Source organism: Lagopus muta, chromosome 16, assembly GCF_023343835.1.
Source record: "Lagopus muta isolate bLagMut1 chromosome 16, bLagMut1 primary, whole genome shotgun sequence".
Classification (NCBI taxonomy): Eukaryota; Metazoa; Chordata; class Aves; order Galliformes; family Phasianidae; genus Lagopus; species Lagopus muta.
The window spans coordinates 9,628,403-9,648,431 of record NC_064448.1 but is presented as its reverse complement, the minus strand read 5'-3'; the positions used below and the strand labels follow the sequence as shown (position 1 = coordinate 9,648,431).

Here is a 20,029-nt window from a genome sequence, read left to right as displayed (position 1 = left end):
ATTGTGTTTATTTAAAGCTACATCTATGGATAAAGGAGGAGCTGCTCCATTTAGAAATCGCTCCGAGCCAAGTGCCTGGCTGCGGCAGAATCAGATTTTGACCTGAGTGAGCACACAGCAGATGCAGAAAAAAGTGAGCCTATGTAGCTGGGGCTTACCCCAACAAGCGAGCAGGAGGCATTGGGGCCACGCAGCCTCCAGCCCCAAGGGACACTGGGGAGCAGTCTGCCAGATGGGGCACCCCAAAGGGCCACAGTGTTCTTGAGCCCGTGGCAAGGAGCAGCTTTGTCCCCTGAGGTCTCTGCAGGACCGGCTCTTTTGTCATCTGTCTCAGCGCAGGGCCACCAACCTGGGGAAAGTTGGGCAGGCACCAGGACAGGATGGAAAACCGTGTTTCTCATTTTGTGAACAAGTGTGATAAGAGGAAAATAACAACCCAGCTGTGTGTGGCCGTCACACAAATAAAGAGCTTTCCGCAAAGAGAGTGGCAGGGTTGGGTGGTTTTTCTTTGCCTTCTTCTTCTGTGACAGTTCATCACTAAGACGGAGCCTCTGGGGGTTTTAGACACCTGGCTCTCAATTAAACAGCTAATCTGTGAAGCAAGGCACTTAAAGCGGGAAGGAAAAATAGCTTATCAAGTAAACCAGCTCTGGCCTTGGGCTGCTACCAGATTGAATATCAATATCTTTAAGGGATCCCTGAACATGAGTGACAGCAGGGGCCATGACATCGTTTCCAGCCACGCTGCCCCAGGTAGGGAGGAGAAGTGGGAGATGGATGCTGCGTGCACAGAGCATCCAGACTGCAGCCCCATGGAGGCCTCATCGTGCTGAGCCCCAGCACAGGGCTTCTGGGGCTTTATAAGGTTTTTACTTTGTTTTATTCTATCCTATCCTACTGTATTTTATTTTATAGGGTTGTTGTTAGCAGTTTATTGGTTTCGTGGAACAGGAACGTGTGTCACTTCACACGATTGCATGAACACAGCAGCTGAAGCTTTAAGCAAAACAGCAAATATCAGGGAATTCCCAACAGAATTGCGAGATTTAGCAGGACTGACAGCCTTCCTCAGAAACTGGAAGTAAGCTTTGTGTCTTGGTTTCCCTTCCAGAAAGCAGAAATAATCATACTCATGTGTGCTTTGTGTTCTTTGAGGTCTGCAATGACCCCTTTATACATCCATTTGTCCATGTCCAATTGATAAGAATCATTCTTTACTAGTTGCATTTTTCCTTTCTTACTCTCTTTTGTGACTCAAGCCTGCCTTGTTGCAGTACTTGCTTGAGGGAGAAAGGCAAAATAATAGATGTGAGAATGCATCCTCTAGACAGCTGTAGTTATTAGAATATCAATGTATCACCACTGGTACCTGTCTCTGCTGTATATATTTTTATATATATATATATATAATCGAAGAATCGCCAGGATGCTTTGCCAAGGGCTCCCACTGGTTTTTATGTGATGTTATCAAAGGGATGGTAGCTCAAAGAGATCCTGTGCTCTGCTGACCACGAGGGAGAGCTGTGATGTTTCTCATGGAAGTTGGGGTTGAGCCAGTGCTGGATTTCACCCGGGTGTGATGCAGAGTGCTCTGCTGGTGTGTGGTTAGGATAGGTGCTGTTAGTATGTGGTGATCAGCATTTGGGGAGCAACTGGTGATTAAAGTTTGATTGTTACAGTGAGGATAGCAAGAAGTGATGCAAAATGAGAATTGTGTACAAGAAGACAGCAGAAATTAATTGGGTGGAAAGGGGGTTGTTTTCTCCAGGAAAGCCAGCAGTGTGTGAGGACAGCAGAAAAGTGCTTGGCACTGGCCTGTTAGATGGAGGATGTTGCTGGTGGGGCTGAAATCTCAGCCTGGACAAGCGCTCACAGATCTTGTGGTCGAGGCTGTGGCTCCCATCTCTGTCACAACAGGGACAGGGGCAGCAGTCAGTGGGCAGATGGCACTTAGGACCTCTGGTCCTCAATGGCTTCCTCCCAAGTCTTGCCCAGTGATGTGGCCATCAGCTGGCCTGACCTGGAGTTTGTCACCCAGAGCCACCAAACCATCACTGACCAGCCACCAGGCACAGTTCTTTCTGCAGCAGAAACCATAAGGGAAGCACCTGCAGGTGCCATATCTGGAGCATGGAGCTGGACAAGAAAGATGTGAGGTGGGAGATGGAACCTAGGGGCAGGCAGCATTCCACATGGCACCTACCTCTCAGACGGTACCTTGGGGATGCCATGGGAAGTGTCCTGCTCCCCACCAGCTCCCTCTGGGGAATGGTTGCCATTAGGCAGGGTGCAGAAGGAGCTCAAGGAATTCAGGCTGAAGGCTTCAGGTCGTAGCTTGGGAGCAGGAATCCTACCCCCACCTCAGACAGGTCCGCGCAGAGCAGGGAGCTGGTAGCTTTGTGCAGGTGAACTCCTGCCAGGACTTCAGGGGCCTCTTCTCAAGTCATGTGTTAGCTGGCAAGCCCCTTGATAACCCATCTGTAAAACAGGGAATTTGTGTCCCACCTTCATTAAAGTGTTGTCAGAGGGGTGTCATTCCTCATAACTTGTCTGTCCTAATGATGAATGAAGGTGAAGTGGAGGAGGAGGGGGTGTGGAGGGATTACTGCTGGTAATGTATTCTCAAACTGAAAATTCATCTGGTACCTGAGTGCCCACCTGGGGAGCATCCTCATCCAGCTCTTTTAAAGAAAACACACAAAGTGTGTGGCAGCAGCAGAGCTGGGTCATGATGCAGCTGCTGAGAGCAGGCAGCCCTTTAAATTTGGGGGAAAAGCCCTTGATTTACCCGAGTCTTCCAGCCAGACCTTGATGTTCTGCACATAGCATGGAAACAGCTTAACCCACATCCCTCCCACACGGGCTTAAGGAGCTCAGCACACTGATGTAATTGGTATTTACAGCTGCAAACAGCTGGTCAGAAATCAGAGCAGTATAAATAATACTCTCCTGGGCATGCTACAGTTCAGGAAGTGTTTGGACTAACAGCAGCTTTAGGGTTTTCCCTAAGCTGAGATATGGGGCAGCAGCATAAAATTGATCAGAGTGTGACAAGAAGTGGGTGTTGAGCAACAGGATTATATTTTAATTTGTTCGGTGCAAAAGCTGGGAAGTAGAAACATCCATTCATGGCAGCACAGCCCAGATGAGGGCAGCTCTGGGGATGCTGCCGCAGGGAAATCATGCAGAGACAGAGAGACCCGATTTGGACAGTGGGTCCTAAAGGCACCATAAGTTTCTGAGGGTTTTTCAAGCAGGTGCCCCAGGTGCTGTGCCAGCATGTTGTGTCATGGGTGGGGGTTCACATGGATGGGAACTCAGGGCTGGGTGCTGGGTAAGACACTGCGGCACCAGGAAGCCCACTCAGGCCTAACTCCACCACTACACACTGATAGACTTCAAACCATGAAGGAGCTGAGTGCCCTGATCTTCATGCCCTGAAAATTAAAAAGGCTGAGGGCTGGCAGTCATGACTTGTCCATATAGAGCTCATTGATTGCAGTCGGTGTTAAAAATCTCCTGTTTGCATGGGTCAGGCTCAGGCCCCTGCTATGTGGCTGTTGCAAACCCTGGAAATAGACAGCTCATGGTGACAGGCCCTGAGGTGCTGATGCTTGCCTCTGTGCACGGAAATACATTCAGCCCCATCCCCTGCTGTGGGCTGGCTGCCCCCCAGCTCAGGCTGCCCAGGGCCCCTCCATGGCCTCAGTCATCTCTAGGGATGGGGCACCCACGGCTCCTGGGAGCAGTGCCAGGGCCTCACCACCCCTGGATAACAAGAAGGGGAAAAGGGACTTTGGTTGTTTGAAAGTCTTGGCACAACCCCAAAAAGCATGTCGGGAAATGATTCTGCCAGTGAGGACAGACTTTTTTCAGGCTGGGCTGCAGGTGGGCAGAACTGCCAGGACTTGGGATCACAGAGAGCTGCCCCATGCAGCCAGGGAGCTGCCAGCCATCCCAGGCCAGACTGCCCAGACAGAGATGGAGAGGTGAAGCCCCAAAGCTGGCTGCACTTCATCCCAGCAGTGCTCAGGCAGATGTTGGAGTGCCTGGCAGGGGCCAGGGAGAAGACATAGGGAAGAGCAGCACCAACCATGTGCATTGTAAAACAGCTCCCACAGCTCTGCACTGACTGCTACCGGGTAAATATCACATCGTATGTGTCCAGCAGACAGTCTTTTTTTTTGGAAGATGAAAATCAAACCAATATCTTCGGACAGTTGCAGTTTTTGTTGCATAAACAAAAGGAAGCTGCCTGATAGGCAGCAAGACTAGATTTATTTAATAGTTCCCAGCCCTGATCCTTCATAGCGACTGCCCATGAGATAGAGGTAAGGACCTAGGAGGACTGTGCCTTGCAGCTGTGCTGGCGGGCTGCAGTGCCTGCTTATGATTCCCAAGCAAACAGTGACATCTCCTGTTAGCTCAGAATGCAGCTCAAAGCCCAGCAATGCTAGAGAGCAGATATCAGCTAGGAGCACAGTGTTTCCTTCACCATGTAAATTTCATTGCTTGCTTCCAGAAAAATGAAGCCTTCTTCTATCTACAGATGCAGATCTGCAGAGTCCAGGTTGTCCTTGTGCATGGGGAGAGCCAGCCTGTGCCAGGGGGACCTGTGGGGAAGCCCAGGAGGTGGGCATGAGCAAAAGTGCTGAATGCAAACTGTTCTAAAAAGAGCAGTCCTTGAACTCTAATTCAGTATAGACAGGTAAAAACTTTATTTTAATTGCATTAAAGCTTTTATTTGGATGTAAAATCTATTTAAATACTATTTTTTGCCTGGGAAGCAGCCAGCATACACTCAGAGTCAACCTGATAAATGTATTTCTGCTGAGCTTTGTGCTGGTGGCAGCAGTCCCTGCCCAGCACAGAGGGGTCTCCAGAGGCTAGCTGTAGTTGGGGAGCTGGTCCTCTTGCTCCAGCCTTGCTGGAACCCTTTTCCCCCTCCCCTTTTTGTAAGACTTAGGTAATTCCCTTGCACGCCTTCCTGACTCCTGCTTTGTTCATTCAGGTGTTCAAGATGTCATTGAAGGTGCAGACAAGCAACATAACAAACAAGAATGACCCCAAGTCCATCAACTCCAGAGTCTTCATTGGCAATCTCAACACAGCTGTGGTCAAGAAGTCAGACGTGGAGACCATTTTCTCCAAGTACGGCCGCGTGGTGGGCTGCTCCGTTCACAAGGGCTACGCCTTCGTACAGTACTCCAATGAAAGGCACGCACGTGCCGCCGTGCTGGGTGAGAACGGACGCGTGCTTGCAGGCCAGACACTGGGTAAGTCTTTTGTGCAGGTGCTCTAGGTGCCCAGGTGCAACAGCCCCCTGAAGGGTAGTCAAGGCATGGCTGGGCCAAGATCAGGCTGCAGCATTGATCTGTAAGTCAGGGTCAGGTTTAGGGATGGTGAATGGATTACACAGCCCACTGATGAGCTAGCAGGGCCATAGTGATGAGACAGGCCTGGGGGCATATTGCTCCATGGGGCAGGAACAGCAGGGTCCGTATCCAGGCACAGGCATGGCTGTGACAGTGCTGGGGACCAGCATCAGAGCTGTCCTACAGATCAGCAGTGAGGCTAAGCACAGCCATCCAGATGTATTAGTGCACTCAGGACTGTGGCCACAGCACTGCTTGGACTTCGTAGAGGCAGAGGGGACTCTGGGTAGAAAAAGTGGCATCCTGAAATGAAGGATTGGACTGAAATAAGAGCAGCTCGTTACCTGAATGGCTTCCCTCAGCACTACCAGAGGACTTGATCTCCTATTTTTTTCACCATCCAGAAGTCAGGTGTCTCACCATTTCTGATCACATGGACATCCTCTGTGATCAACTGAGATGAGCTTCTCTGTATTTGAGTCTGAGACACCTGGTTGAGGTCGGGATGGAGGTACCAAGCTGCCAGCCTTAGCCTTGCCTTTCAAGAGAGGTGATAATCTAACTCGGACTGTCTCAGACTGGCTTCAGCCAGCTGACGTTCACTGAGATAACTCTCCCCCCACCAGATATGTGAAAGTCTCTTGTCTGCACTGCTGTGTGATAAGAAATAACAAACAAAACCACCCCAGCTGCTCCCAGCTGCATCCTTGTTTTGCAGATTGCTCTGAAGTGTCACATGCTGAGAAGCCTTTGTCACCAGCTCTAAGCTGAGAATTGGAACCAAAGGCAGTGTTTTTAATGAAAAATTGTTATTTCCAAGTCTGCTGCAAGCAGCGGCCATTGGACACACAGGGAAGCGATTTGCAACCCATCCCCACTCTGCTGCCAGCACAGCAGTCAGAAATAGGAAGTTGTGTGCTAGGTCATGTCTTTAAGCCACTGTGCTGTTTCCATCCATGGATTATTCAATACAGAAACTTTTCTTCATTTCTCTTGCTGTTAACACAAAGCAGAGCTGAAGTGCAGTGTGCCAGGGTTGCTGCAGCCCAGATGTTGCCCACATGTTTGCATCATTTGTAGAAATGATGAGCAAGGTGCTGGGGAGCAGAGGAGCTCACGCTGGCACTGCTGTCAGAGGTGCAGCTAAGAGAAGGCCACACAGCCACTTTGCTTGAGATGCCTATTATTGTATGTATTTATATAATTGTATTGTATGTATGTATAATATGTATTGTGATTGGAACTGTTCACTATTGGTGCTGGTCCCAGAGGTCTGCCATGCCAGCAAGGCAAAATAACCGTGCTACAGCTGTGAGAACTGCACACACACTGGAGGAGGTGTTCAGTTCCCTTTCATTTGCCTTCTCTTCATGATCAAGTCTCACAACAGAAGAGTTCAGCATGCTTTCCTATAATACTTGTGGCCCAGTATAAATGTGGATTTGCTTCTTTCAGTGGAACCCAGCAGAAAGAAAGAGGTAAAGACGCTGTACAGTGTGATTAGTCTGCACAGGAAAAGTAGAAGGCCCCTACAAAAACATGGCTTCACAGCCACGTGGGCTGTACTAATGTGGAGGAAAAGAAAGATGGGACAGGTATGGGCATGGTAGGTGTGTTGCTGGTGAGGCTGTCCCTGCCTCAGTGCATGGGCAGGGCTTGGAGGGACATGCTATCATCTTCAAACCAAAACCTGCAGGTGCAACCAGTACTGTCAGGCTTCAAAAGCAGCATTTTGAATGTAAGTCTCAGACTATAATGTCCAGTCCTCCAAGCACCTGGAGCGTGGTGGCTGGAGCCAGTGTCCCTTCCCAGCTCCATGCAGTAACTTCAGCTGGTTGCACATGCAAGCATCTGATCCTGCAGAAGAGCAGTAAAACAGTGCTCTTCAGGCCTACTGCTGCATTCTGGATGACAGGAGCTCCTGGGAAATTACCACCCATGCACTATAGACAGCACCTGGTGGAGGGGGAAAGCACCTCCAACCTGCTGGGGGGGCAGCAGCTTGCAGTAGTGCAGGGCTGCATGTCCCCAGTGCCAGCAGGAGTCATGTAGCAGGACATCCGAATCCAGAGCCACTCCTGCATGCCAGGCCTTAGCTTGAGCAAGGCAGCTCATCTTTCTGTCTGGCATCTTCTTCATAAGATCAGTTCTCTATTTGGATGTCTTAATAGCATTTTATTCTGTCTTTTTTTATCAGCGGACGTGCAGACTGTCAGACTTGCATTTTAACTGATCAGCCAGATACTGAATGCATCCATAAATTGAGGTGTTTGGGAGCTGTGTCTGCAGCCCATCCCTCACTGGGTCATGGACTGCTCTGCCAGGCACGTCCTGGTTATCACTGTGCTTTCTGTAGAGGCTCTTAGCAAATCCAGTCATTGCAGGAGGCCATCACCATTTCAGTGCAGGAGCTCTGCACTTCAGACTGGCTCCATACCAGTAACCTGTCCCTGACATCTGTGCTAGACAAAGAACAACTTCTTCATTTAGTGCAGGAAGAGACATCTGGTTATGGGTAGGGAGGGATATATACCATGGTCTGAGCAAATGGATTCAGTGATAAGGAGCAGGGAGCCAGAATGGAAATGGGATACAGAATGTGTCCAGGCTGATGTGCATGCTGAGCTTTGTCTTTCTGTGTTCATTGACAAGGGAGTCCTGGGGGTTCTGACGGCTCATCACTGCTGCAGGTCGAAAGTACAAATTTCCTACTGTGACTGTACAACCCCAGTGAAGGCCCTGTGATGCTATTTCTAGCAATGCATACCAGCAAATTGAGCTAATTGTTGTCATTATCCACATTATCCACCGTTCGGCTTTCATTGCATCTCCCTGGAAGGATGTCAATCAGTATGGTGCTGTCAGTTGCTCTCCATTTTGCAAGAAAAGTGACTGGCAGCTTGCAAGATGCACCTTGACAGCAGAATGGGTTCACAGCAGGAGAACTGGAGCTGAGCAGGGATGTGCTCTGGGATGCACCATGGAAGAATTTATTCCTCCCTTCCTCTATAGCATTGCCAAAGGCATTGTACTGTTCCAAAACAGAAAGACATCCATGTTGGCAGCAGCCATCCACAGAGCTGTCCTGTTCACATCCTTGTTCAGGCTCAGCATTCTTCTACATTTCCGTTAGCAGCTGAATATGGAAGGGTGGAGAGTGAAAGGCAGCAATGAAAGGAGGCATTTTGATGCCTCCATGCCCCCGTGCCAGAACAGCAGCACACGGCATAGCCACCATGGTCCCTTTGCTTGCAAGGCACTAGTTCTAGGGCATGCATGTGATGTTGAGCACAAGTCTTGTCCCTAGCTGATGAAGAGAGGTACAGCCATTAAGCAAATAACTGCAATTCATTTCCAACTACAGAAGCAAGATAGTAATGCACACCCAGATGACTGCAGTTGTCCTTTCCTACCCCTGCCAGAAGAAACCTCCGGTGACTAAGGCTGTGTGATAGGACAAGATAATAGGATTTCAGACTAAAAGAGGGAAGATTTAGATTGGATATAAGGAAAAAGATGGTGGTAAGGCACTGTCACAGGCTGCCCAGGGAGGTGGTGGATGGCCCATCCCTGGAGACGTTCAGTGTCAAGCTGGGGGCTCTGAGCAGCCTGATATAGATGTAGATGTCGTTGTTCATTGCATGGGAGTTGGACCAGATGATCTTTAAGTGTCCCTGCCAACTCAAAAGACCCTATGATTTGCAGTGTCCAGAAGCATCTAGACAGACTTACGGTCACTCTTGGTGTTGGCTTGCCAGGCTCTTGGCTCTTGAAATTGGCTCTATCACTTAATTCCCACATCAAAAACATGCTTGGCAGTGAGACTGAGGAGAAAAATTTCCTCCACAGATTAGAGCAACCCATTCTCCCTGCCCTCCATCAAAGATCACAGAATCACGGAATCACCCGGGTTGGAAGGGACCTCAAGGATCATGTAGTTCCAACCCCCCTGCCTGGCAGGGCCACCAAACATCCACATTTAGATCAGGTTGCCCAGGACCCCGTCCAACCTGGCCTTAAACACGTCCAAGGACGGGGCATCCACAACCTCCCTGGGCAGCCCGTTCCAGGGCCTAACCACTCTCCTTGTAAAGAACCTGAGATGTACCTGAGAGATCAATTGGGTGCATGCCCCTACACTTCATGCACATCTTAATGCATCCCAGTCCAAAGCACCATGTGGCTTGTGCTTAACACTCATTTTTATTCTGAAAGAGCAAGGAATAAATTGAAACTACGGGCAGTTTTCTGTATTCTGTGCCTTATCATAACAGCACCGTGCTCCTCTGGGAAGCCTGCCCTGAATTTGTGTACATGGGTTTGAGCGTGTCTAGAGGCACTGACTTTGAAAATGAGTGTTTTGTATCTGTGTAAAGCAAGAGGAAAACATTTGCCTTCCTGTGAAGGTCCAGCAGGGACCAGCTGAAGGAAGGCAGGAATGCAGCAGGTCTATCGCAGCAGAGTGCAGTGGGGCTGTGCCTCACTCGCAGTTCTCATGGGCACACAAGGTAATGTTGTGGCTTTGTTTGTTGCAGATATCAACATGGCTGGGGAACCTAAACCTAACAGACCTAAAGGGCTGAAGAGAGCAGCCTCCACATTATACAGGTAGGTCACCACAAACCTCCTGGCCCAAGCTCTCTGGGCTGGTATTTCCCTGAAACTGCTGCCCTGATCTCCCCGGGGACTTTCTCCTCCATGGCCTTTCCTGAGCCTGGCCCTTGCAACCCCACTTAGGGCTGGGCTTAAGGGACGAATCAATGGCAGACCCAGGGCTGGCCAAGGCCTTTGTTGTGTGACTCCACCTGAGAATGGCCTGACCCAAAAACGGTGTGGGAAGTCATCAGATCAATAATTGGAGGTGACCAAGGAGATGGTCAGGGGAAGTCACAAGGGAGCCAGTGCTTCAGAGCAGTGAAGAAGATGCCGAGCATGGGGGCATAAGGAACAAGTGGGACATGGGATAGGTCGATGGGAGATGTGAGGTGTTACAGATGTCAGAGTGAGTCTTCAGTGCCAACTGCAGAGACTTCATCATGATTCTCGTGATAAATGATGATTTTCATTGAAGCCCCACAGTCTGAAGTTGTGGGAGTGTGGGAGAAGCTCATGTTCCTGCTCCTGACGTTGCTGAAAGAAAAATCTGAAAAGGTATTTTGAGAGCACCTTGAAGGTTTAAGGAACCCATAAACAAATAACAAGATCCCAAAATGTGTTTTATTTATAAATTTAAGTGATTGTATTCACATGGAGACTAGGGCACTAAGTCAATATATAGAAAGTGTGATTTGGGAATGCAAGAATGAAATGAGTATCAGTGTTATAGGATGTTGCAACAAGAGAAAATCATGAGAGAACTGTGGGTTTTTCTGTGAGAAGAAGTGAGGGATGAAGATAAGTGAAAAAACTATGATCCAGACTCAGTCCAATAGCACAGTGCTAGTAAATGGCAAAACTTAGCAGTGCGGTGTGCTGCTGACGTAGCTAAACCCACCAGAGCTTCAGAAACCCACCCACCACCACCCCCAAGGCATCTGCCAAGACCTTCCCTGAGCCTCTCAGCTCAGTTCCTTGCAGCATTCACAAGACAAATTCTCCCTCCCTTCCTCAGCGAGCATGTTCTTCCCTGCTTTTCCCCCTGCTTTGGCTCATAGGTCTGGCCAGGAACGTGATGCTGGGAAAGAGAGCAGCATCACCGGTGTAGACCTGCTGCTCCACATGGACTGTCACAAGTCCACGGGGCCAGATGGGGTCCACGTCACCATCCCAGGTGAGGAGGGAGCTGGCAGAGGTGATTGCCAAGCTGTGTTTCACCATCTATCAGCAGACCTGGAGAGGTCCCAGCTGACTGGAGACTTGCTAATGTGACACTCAGCTGTAAGAAGGGTTGTAAGGAGGATCTGGGGAACTACAGGCCCGTCAGCATGACCTCAATTCCAGGCATGGTTATAGAATAGTGAGATCACACAACATGTGCAGGACAACTGGGGGATCAGCCCCAGGCAGTATAATATACATGTATATACAAATAATATATGACAAAAGGCAGGTCCTGTTTGACAGATCTCCTTCTGTGACCAGGCGACCTGCCTGGTGGATGAGAGAAAGGCTGTGCGTGTAGCCTGCCTAGACTGCAGCAAAGCCATTTGTCACTGTCTCCCACTGTCTTTTGGAGAAGCTGGCAGTCCGTGGCTCAGACAGTTACACTCTTTCTGGGTAAAACACCGTCTGGATTGCTGGTCCAGAGAGTGGTGGTGAATAGAGTTACATCCAGCTGGTGACCGGTCACAAATGTTGTTCCCCAAGGGTCAGCAGTGGTGCCTGTGATGTTCAGTATCTTTATTGATGATTTGGATGTGCGAATTGAGTGCCCTCTCAGTAAGTCTGCAGATGACAGCAAGGTGGGGAAAAGTGCCTGAGGATAGGAAGGCCCCACAGAGGGATCTGGACAGGCTGATGGATGGGCTGAGGCCAATGGGATGAAGTTCAGTGAGAACAAGTGCTGAGTCCTGCATTGTGGTCACAACAACCCCAGGCATCACTACAGGCATGGGGCAGAGTGGGTGGAAAGCTGTGCAGAGGAAAAGGACCTGGGGGTGTTAGCTGACAACTGGCTAAACATGAGAGAGCAGAGTGCCCAGGTGACCAAGAAGGCCAACAGCATCCTGGTTTGTGTCAGAAATAGCACAGCCAGCAGGAGCAGGAGGTGATCGTCCCCCTGCACCCAGCACTGGTAAGGCTTCAAGTGCTGTGTTCAGTGTTGAGCCCCTTGCTACAAGAAAGACATTAAGACCCTGGAGCATGTCCAGAGAAGGGCAATGAAGCTGTGAGAGATCCAGAGCACAAGTGTTATGGGAAGCAGCTGAGGGAACTGGGATTGTTCAATCTGAAGAAGAGGAGCTTCAAGGGAGACCTCATCACCCTCCGTAACTCCCAGAAAGGAGGTTGTGGCAAAGTGGGGTCAGTCTCTGCTCCCAGGTAACAGCAATAGGACGAGAGGGAATGGCCTCAGGTCGCACCAGGGGAGCAAACTGCAAATTGCTCCAAGAGTCTTAGTGTAGATTTAACCCAGCATGGCCCTTGGCCAGAATTTGGCCTTCTGGTTTTGCAGAGAGAAAATGCACATCTGTGCATCATCTCCACTGTTGTATGGAAATGGAGATGACACAAATCCTTCTATGTAGTTGTACACATACGACTTGCATGGTGCCATAATGCAAATCAATTCGTTCCATATTTTAGATGATAGAGCATCTCTTTGTCAGCATTTACTCTTCGTCTCTGCCTTGACCACTAATCCTCTGTTGAAATGATCAGTGTTTGAGCCTTCCAGGCTGCATGTAGCTGAAGACAGAGATATTTGCTTCCTCCCACAGATACGGATGTGTTAAAATATGGGCCATAGACTGCTCTGAGCTTCAGCAGTATTTCATTCCAGATTGATGACAGATTTAAACTTTGCCATCTGGACAAGCAGTGCTTATGCTATCTCGTGGAAAGCCAGGAACCCAGGTTTGCAGTGAGCTGTGGTTATAGCATTTCCTAACCATCGTAAATTTTTCTGAATGTTAGACTTCAAAAATCACAGCACAGCAATTTGTAGAAATGCTGTGTTAAACACACAAGATTATTTTTTCAGTGGTTGGGTTTTACTTTGCCTAGCTCCAAGTGTGCATGAGAGAGTCAAGTATTAGAGAAGGCAAGACAAAGGATATCTCATTCTGGACTAACAGAAGCAAAAATCTTGACAGTTTTATTTGATCCATCAGCCCCTGGGTATGTTTGGGTGTTTAATTGAAATCTCTTGGGAGGTATCTTCCCATCTACCTCCAGAAGGTAGAACATAACCCGAGGTTCACATCATCATCAGTTTTTGGAGGTGGCTTCACAAAAGCCAGACAGGTAGTGGAAAACTTTGCTGCCATCACTGTTCTGCCCAGGTCCCTGCTGCAGGGCAGTGAAGCAGACAGAGCTGTACTGACCACAGACCTCTGTCCTTCCTAGTGATGTTGGTGCTAAAAGGACAGGCAGCCTTGGGACAACCTAAGCCCTGCAGGAGCAACCAAGTGCCACTCAGCATGATGGGCACAGACCTCCACTGACATTTCTACAGCCTGTGGTCACAGCTGGACAATGTCCTTCAGCCCAGCTGGCATCCACATCCCTTATTGTACTCATTGCAGTCCAAAAGCTTCAGTCATACCACCTCCAATCAGCAGAGCAGTGACACCCTATGCCCTGTGGTGCCAGATTTGCTTCCTTTAATCCAAAATGAGATATCCTTTGTCTTGCCTTCTCTAATACTTGACTCTCTCAGGCACACTTGGAGCTAGGCAAAGTAAAACCCAACCACTGAAAAAATAATCTTGTGTGTTTAACACAGCGTTTCTACAAATTACTGTGCTGCAATTTTTGAAGTCTAACATTCAGAAAAATTTACGATTGTTAGGAAATGCTATAACCACAGCTCACTGCAAAACAGCCCCAGGGAAGAATAGAGGTGGACAGCGGTACCCATGGGGTCCAGCACTGGTGAGGACTTGTGCAGCCCTTCTGCAGCCCCAGTGTCTCAGAAGTGCTGGGCTCACTTCCAGCATTTCACTCCCAGCTTCCCAGGTAGTCACAGGAGGAAAGAACCTCACACCAGATGTGCAGGGCTGTAAAAACTCTCTATTTAACCACGGCCAGATTTTCCAAGTGGCTTTCCAGTAGATATTATTTCTACTGCTGCACTAATTAAGGTTGTGCAGTTGTTAGTAGAAGGATGCGAGCTGAGCACAACTCAGCCTGTGACGATCGGCCCAGGTAATTAAAAGCACAGCCACTCAGCTTCACGTTGCTATTCAGGTCCATGCTCAGAAACAGCACCTCAAATGTAATGTAAATTATTCAGCACCTAAAAACAATTGCCCTTCAATTAGAAATGTGTGGGTTCTGCACCTTTGTGAGTCATTACTGAATGTTATTTAATTGCTCAAGAATAGCAATGCAGAAGGAATGCATCAGGAGTCGTGCTGCTTGACATGGCCTTACAGGATTCTGCTGCCTCTCTCTCTGATTATCCCTGCTTTCATTTTAAAGGGCACAGTGTCACCAACTGATTGAAAAATGGCGAAAATTATTCATGTACATAAAGGAAGCCCTGTCAGGTCACTGAGTAATGATTCATCTACTGCAGGAAGGTTTATCCTACGTGCAGGGAAATTATCAGGTGTGCACATTTCAGATAAATCACTGAAGCTAAGACTTTTTACTGGCATTTTTCTATTCTCATGTTGGAAGAGTTGCCCTTTGCTCCACGCCTGACTTCTAAGGCTGCCGGTAAGAGCATCCAACACTGCCTCCCTCCTCCCACAGCCTCCTGCAGGACTGGCCATGACCTGGATGGCGTGTTACAGCAGGGTTCAGACTTCAGAAAAAAACATTCGTTTGAGCCCTCTGCATTCCTGGAGGGCTGTATTGTGGTTTCCAGGTGATGAAAGAAGCTGAGGTCAGAGTGTTAGCCATCCCTCACCACACTGACTCGGAGGCGGACTCCTCTCACACACATTCAGCCCTTCACTCTGTTGGGGCTTTCATGGGGTCTGGTTGTCTGGTCTCCCTTTGTGCTTGCTGGATTAAAAAAAAAACTTCACTGCAGTTTGCTTGACATTACTTCAGTTGTCTGCCTTTGGCTGTGATGAGCCGTGGCCTGGAATTGCCTCTTGCTTGGATGTGTTGGGATATGTTTACATTCCTGCTGGTTGAAGCTAAACAAGATACATCCCACTGTTTTTGGGAGGAAGTCAGAACCAGCTCTCCAGGATAATTAAGCATCTACTTCCTTTTGGAAATTAATGAAAGAATATTTGGGGTCGGAGCAGGATGATTCCCCTCATCCTGGCTTTCCACCCCCAAAAAATTAGTAGGTAGACCTGGACCCCATGTCCTGCATGTGGAGCGTGCTGCAAGCAAACACTGCTCTGAGCCCATGGGTCTGCTGGTGGGGAGGAAAGGTCTGGAGGAAAAGCCAGCTCAGATCCAGCACCTCACATATGATATGGCTGAGAAGAAAGCAGTGAGGGTATTTCTGAGTTGTGCCAAATGCCCCCATTTGAGTTGCTCCTCAGGAAATAGTCTCAGGCTGCTTCATGACCTCCGAGCCCTGGTGAGCTTCCCAACAAGAGATGGTCCTGATTCCTCCCCCCCCCCAGAGACCTTAAGCTGCACAGAGAGGTCCCCAGTGTCCTCTCCTGCCCATGGATACAGAGAACATTGTTGGCCTTATGGGGCCACCACTGGGGCTATTCAGGAGCATCTCACCTGAACCTGTCGGGTCTGATGAATATCACAGAATTGTAGCAATTTCATTTAAGCTGCAGCTAAAGAAAGAAAAAGAAAGGAAGCGTGGGAGTCTGACAGCATAGAAGAATCCTCATTCAATTTTCCTTTCAAATGACATCCTATTTTGATTCTATTCTGTGTTTATTGGATTCAAACAGAATGGGAGTCAAACATGCCTAGCGATCAAAATAGACTGGAGAGCCGAGGGCAGCCGTTGTTCTTGGAGATTTTCTGTATTTCCAGGCTTCATCCCAGGGCCAAATGGAAATAAAGTTACTGGTCTTGAAAAAATACATCTTCTCTTTCCATATGAACAGGCTGGTTATATTCCAGCAAGAGTTGATGCGGCAGGAATTACCTTTGCCTTTCAGCTGTGAAAAGCACAACAGAGAATAAATACAGACCATGCAGGGTTTCGGATGGGAGGCTGCTGTGCAGCCAGCAGGCATGGTGTCTTCAAGACAGGTCAGAAGGGGAGGGTGCCAAACCAAAGTACAAGGTAGAATGGCCAATGCCAGCACAGATGCCCCAGATTAAGGCTGAACCGTGCTGTCACTGTGGCCAGCCACCCATCCTTTTTGTCACTGCTTCCTTGCAATGCAGGACACCACATTTACTCCCAGGCTACATACTTGAGTGCTCACCCTTCCCTCTTCCCATCAACATCTCCTTGTTCCTTTTAGTACTTTATGGTTTCACTACACACAGCAGCACAGCTTCCCATACAACCCGCAGTAATCCAGGCAGCAGCACACAGATGTGAGGAGGATGTCGCTGGGAGGGGGGAGCTTAAAACATCCTCAGCAGTGAAGATGTTAAATGAATAAAAATCACCTTCTTCCTGACTTCTTCCCTACCAATTCTATATGATAAGAACAGGAATCGCAGCAGAGTGGCAGCAGGGCAGGTAGGGCTGTGTCCTCCTGATGTGGGCGCAGTCCCAGCATACAAAATGCAGGAGGGAGGGATGTCAGCAGTGCCCTGGGAGCAGATAAAGCAGTGCAGTACAGACACAGCCCCTCAGCCATGTTTGGAGCTCATCTGCCAGGTGGGCTGGTGCTGGATGATCCCTGCTCTGGGATTTGGAGTAGGATCCCTGCTCTGGGATTTGGTCTTTGTTTGGAACATGGGCATCCTCACAACGTGTGCGTGGATAATTGCCCCCAGCCCATCTCTGTAGACGTTAACCCATCTGCACTTCTTGCTTCTCCCTCAGGCAGCCCCAAGCTTCACCCAACATCACCCCCTGTGTACTGCACCAACCCTGTGGCCATCTGGACCGTGAAGATGGGGTGGGTGGTGGCTGTAGGAATACCTCGTCAGTAGTAATTAACCTGTGTCATCCTGCTTCTTCCTGCAGCGGCTATGACTTCGACTATGACTATTACAGAGACGACTTCTACGACAGGTGAGCCGGGGAGGCTGCAGCCGAAGGGGCTTTTCTGTGAGTTGTGAGGGGCAGGCATGGGTCCTGGCAGCAGCACCCGATGGTCTGACCTGCCAGGGCCCAGGCTGTGGTGCTTCAGCTCCTGCCTCCCCCGTATCCCTGCAGGCTCTTTGAGTACCGGGGCCGGGTGTCTCCGGTGCCCAGGGTGGTTCCAGTGAAGCGGCCGCGGGTCACCATTCCCCTCGTCCGGCGTGTGAAGGCAACTCTCCCTGTCAAGCTCTTTGCTAGATCGGCTGCCATTGCCAACAGCTCAGCCAAGCTGAAATGTGAGTATGTGTGTGTAGAGCAGGGCCTGCTCCTGCCATCTACAACACGGCCCCCAGCCTTCAGCCGGGAACCCACACGGCTGGGTGCTCCCAGGGCAAAACCTGCAAAACCCCAAAACGCCTGCAACCAGCAGCACAGGGAGGGCTTTTCAGGAGCCCATGAGCTGCAGATGCGGCAGGGGAAGGTGTAACACAAGGGCTTATCCTTGGCTCCCCACCAATGCCACAATGGGAATGATGGCACGTCCAAGTACCAGGTCCTGCCTGGTGCAGGATGTTGGATGGTATGGGATTATCCCTATGGCCAGTTTAAGCCAGCTGTCCTGTTTCTATCCCCTCCCAGCTCCTCGTGCCCTCCCTCGTTGATAGGACAGTAGGAGAGATTGAGAAAACTGAAATGTCCTTGGCTATGTATAGCACTGCTCAGCAATAACTGGATGCATTATCAACATTGCTTTTCTCCTAAAACCGAAACACAGCATTGTTCCAGACATTGTGGAGAAAAGCAAATCTGTCCCAACTGAAACTAAGGCAGCTCCTCACGACAAGAGAGAAACTGAGGTCATGGAGTGTGACCAGAGAGGGGCAGTGGAGCTGTGAGGGGACTGGAGCACAAGTCTTGTGGGAATGGCTGAGAGAACTGGAATTGTTCAGTCTGAAAGAGGCTCAGGGGAGACACGATAGTTCCCTACAGCTCCCTGACAGGAGGTTGTGGTGAGGTGGGGGTCAGCTTCTGCTCTCAGGTAACAGCAATAGGATGAGAGGGAATGGCCTTCACTTGCACCAGGGGAGGTTCAGGTTGGATATTAGGAAATAATTCTCAGAAAGACAGATAATGCACTGGCACAGGCTGCCCAGGGAGGTGGTGGAGTCACCGTCCCTGGAGGTGTTCAAGAAGAGATTTGATGTGGCACTGAGGGCCATTGTCAGTGGGCACAGTGGGGATGGACTGGGGTTGGACTAGAAGACCTTAGGGGTGTTTTCCAACCTTAACGATTCTATGATTCTGTGAGAGGCCCCAGTGCAGGGGAGCTCATTGCAGCTCTCAACAAAGGCTGTGCTCCCATTTCAGCCAAGCCCATGTTGGCTGACACCTCTCTGTCTTTTCCTCCCAAGTGAAGTGCAGTGAGCTTCAAACCATCAAAACTGAGCTGACACAGATCAAATCCAACATCGATGCTCTGCTGGGCCGGCTGGAGCAGATTGCTGAAGAACAGAAGCAGTCCACAGGTCAGTTGGGTGTGTGCTGGGGCCTGGGGTGCTGCTCAAGCATGGGCAAAGACCATGTCAGAGCTGCTCTGCAAAGCCATCGTGGCTTGTAACATGTTCTGAGCACTGACATTGAAGTATCTCCCCTGGGTTCCAGGTGGAGAGGTCCCTCAGACACAGAACAAGAGGTTTCTGTAGCCCCCAGGCACATTGGGTGCTATGCTAACAAACAAGACAGAAGTCCCTGCCCTGAGGAGTTTAAAATTCTATTTGTCAGTAAGTTTTCAGCTCCAGGCCCTGAGCAGTTTGTTGGAGAAGGTGCTGCTTTGCAAAAGTACTTCATTATTCTCTCAGAATTGAAGTTCAGAGCTGGAACGTGGACCATGTTTCAGTGGAAACACTAATTTGTTCCTCTCAATGTTCAGAAGAAAGAGAAAACAGCACAGAAGTACCAGACGGAGTTGAAGCATCTCTGCAAAATAAGTGGTCAAAAAAAACTTCTGTGCTGCCAATTATTAGGGGCTGCCAAAATCACACACCCAACCCCCTCCAATTATGGAATGGGAGGTTTTTTCTTCTACAGCAGTTTGATTTTGTTTCATTTGCCTTATTGTGTGGGTTACTTCTGCCTCCCACACTCGGAGGGATGCGGAAGGGCAGCCGGCTCTGCTGTTTTCTAGCAGCTCCTTCAAAATTAGCAAAACTCATTGCAGAATAAACCCTAAATCCATTATTTACACTGCAACTCAATACGGGGGCCCTGTGGATCAGTCTGATCAGGCTGCAGCCATCACCCCCTGATCCTGATGCCTTGGCTCTTGCTCTCACAGAGGTACGGAAGAAGGTGGACGGCAGCAAAAGCGAAGTCTCGCAAGAGGACACAGCGTCAGAGGCAGAGGTCAACACGGAGGAGCCACTGAATGGAGATGAGGGAGAGGAGGAGGGCCTTGCACGGGATGAGTGTGAAGATGAACTGGTAAGAGAGGCTGGCTGCTGTGTCCCTCCAGCCAAGAGAATTCAGCAAAGGACCACAATTTTACCAGAACTGGTTAAAACCCCCCAGGACAGTAGTTTTCTCCTCCCAGAAGGAAATTGTTGTATTTAATCCCATGGCTGTTCACAGCTTGTTCTTCCTAGCTGCTCCATGGCTTGCAAAAGCTGTGACCTTGTAAATGCTGCAGAAACACTGCTGGGTTCTGAAATTCAGACTACTTTTATCTTTGATTTCAAAATAATTAATGAACGATTTAATGAAGTTGCTTTGCTCCAAAGGAAGTGGATCTCAGATGAATGGAAAAACATGTTAAAGACAGACCATATTGTGTTAACTGCACTTTCCTAACAGCATGGATTTGCAGTGCCCTTTTGTCCAGTGGACACCAAAGAGCAGAAGTGTGGTTATAAAGTCT

At 49.3% G+C, this 20,029-nt stretch overlaps 1 protein-coding gene across 5 annotated transcripts in view; it reads left to right on the top strand.

Annotated features, from left to right (window-relative positions):
- Window positions 1-20,029, top strand: part of RALY (RALY heterogeneous nuclear ribonucleoprotein) — a 108,794-nt gene that overhangs the window by 83,464 nt on the left and 5,301 nt on the right. For 4 of the 5 annotated variants that reach the window (XM_048963553.1, XM_048963554.1, XM_048963556.1 and 1 more), the window contains 6 exons: window positions 5,012-5,276; window positions 9,911-9,983; window positions 17,059-17,106; window positions 17,251-17,411; window positions 18,528-18,641; window positions 19,451-19,596. In XM_048963553.1, the coding sequence (XP_048819510.1) occupies window positions 5,021-5,276; window positions 9,911-9,983; window positions 17,059-17,106; window positions 17,251-17,411; window positions 18,528-18,641; window positions 19,451-19,596 (798 nt within the window). In that variant the 5' untranslated portion in view covers window positions 5,012-5,020. Of the gene's footprint in view, window positions 1-4,683; window positions 4,709-5,011; window positions 5,277-9,910; window positions 9,984-17,058; window positions 17,107-17,250; window positions 17,412-18,527; window positions 18,642-19,450; window positions 19,597-20,029 lie in introns of those variants that run through there. The other variant, XM_048963555.1, reaches the window with a different exon arrangement.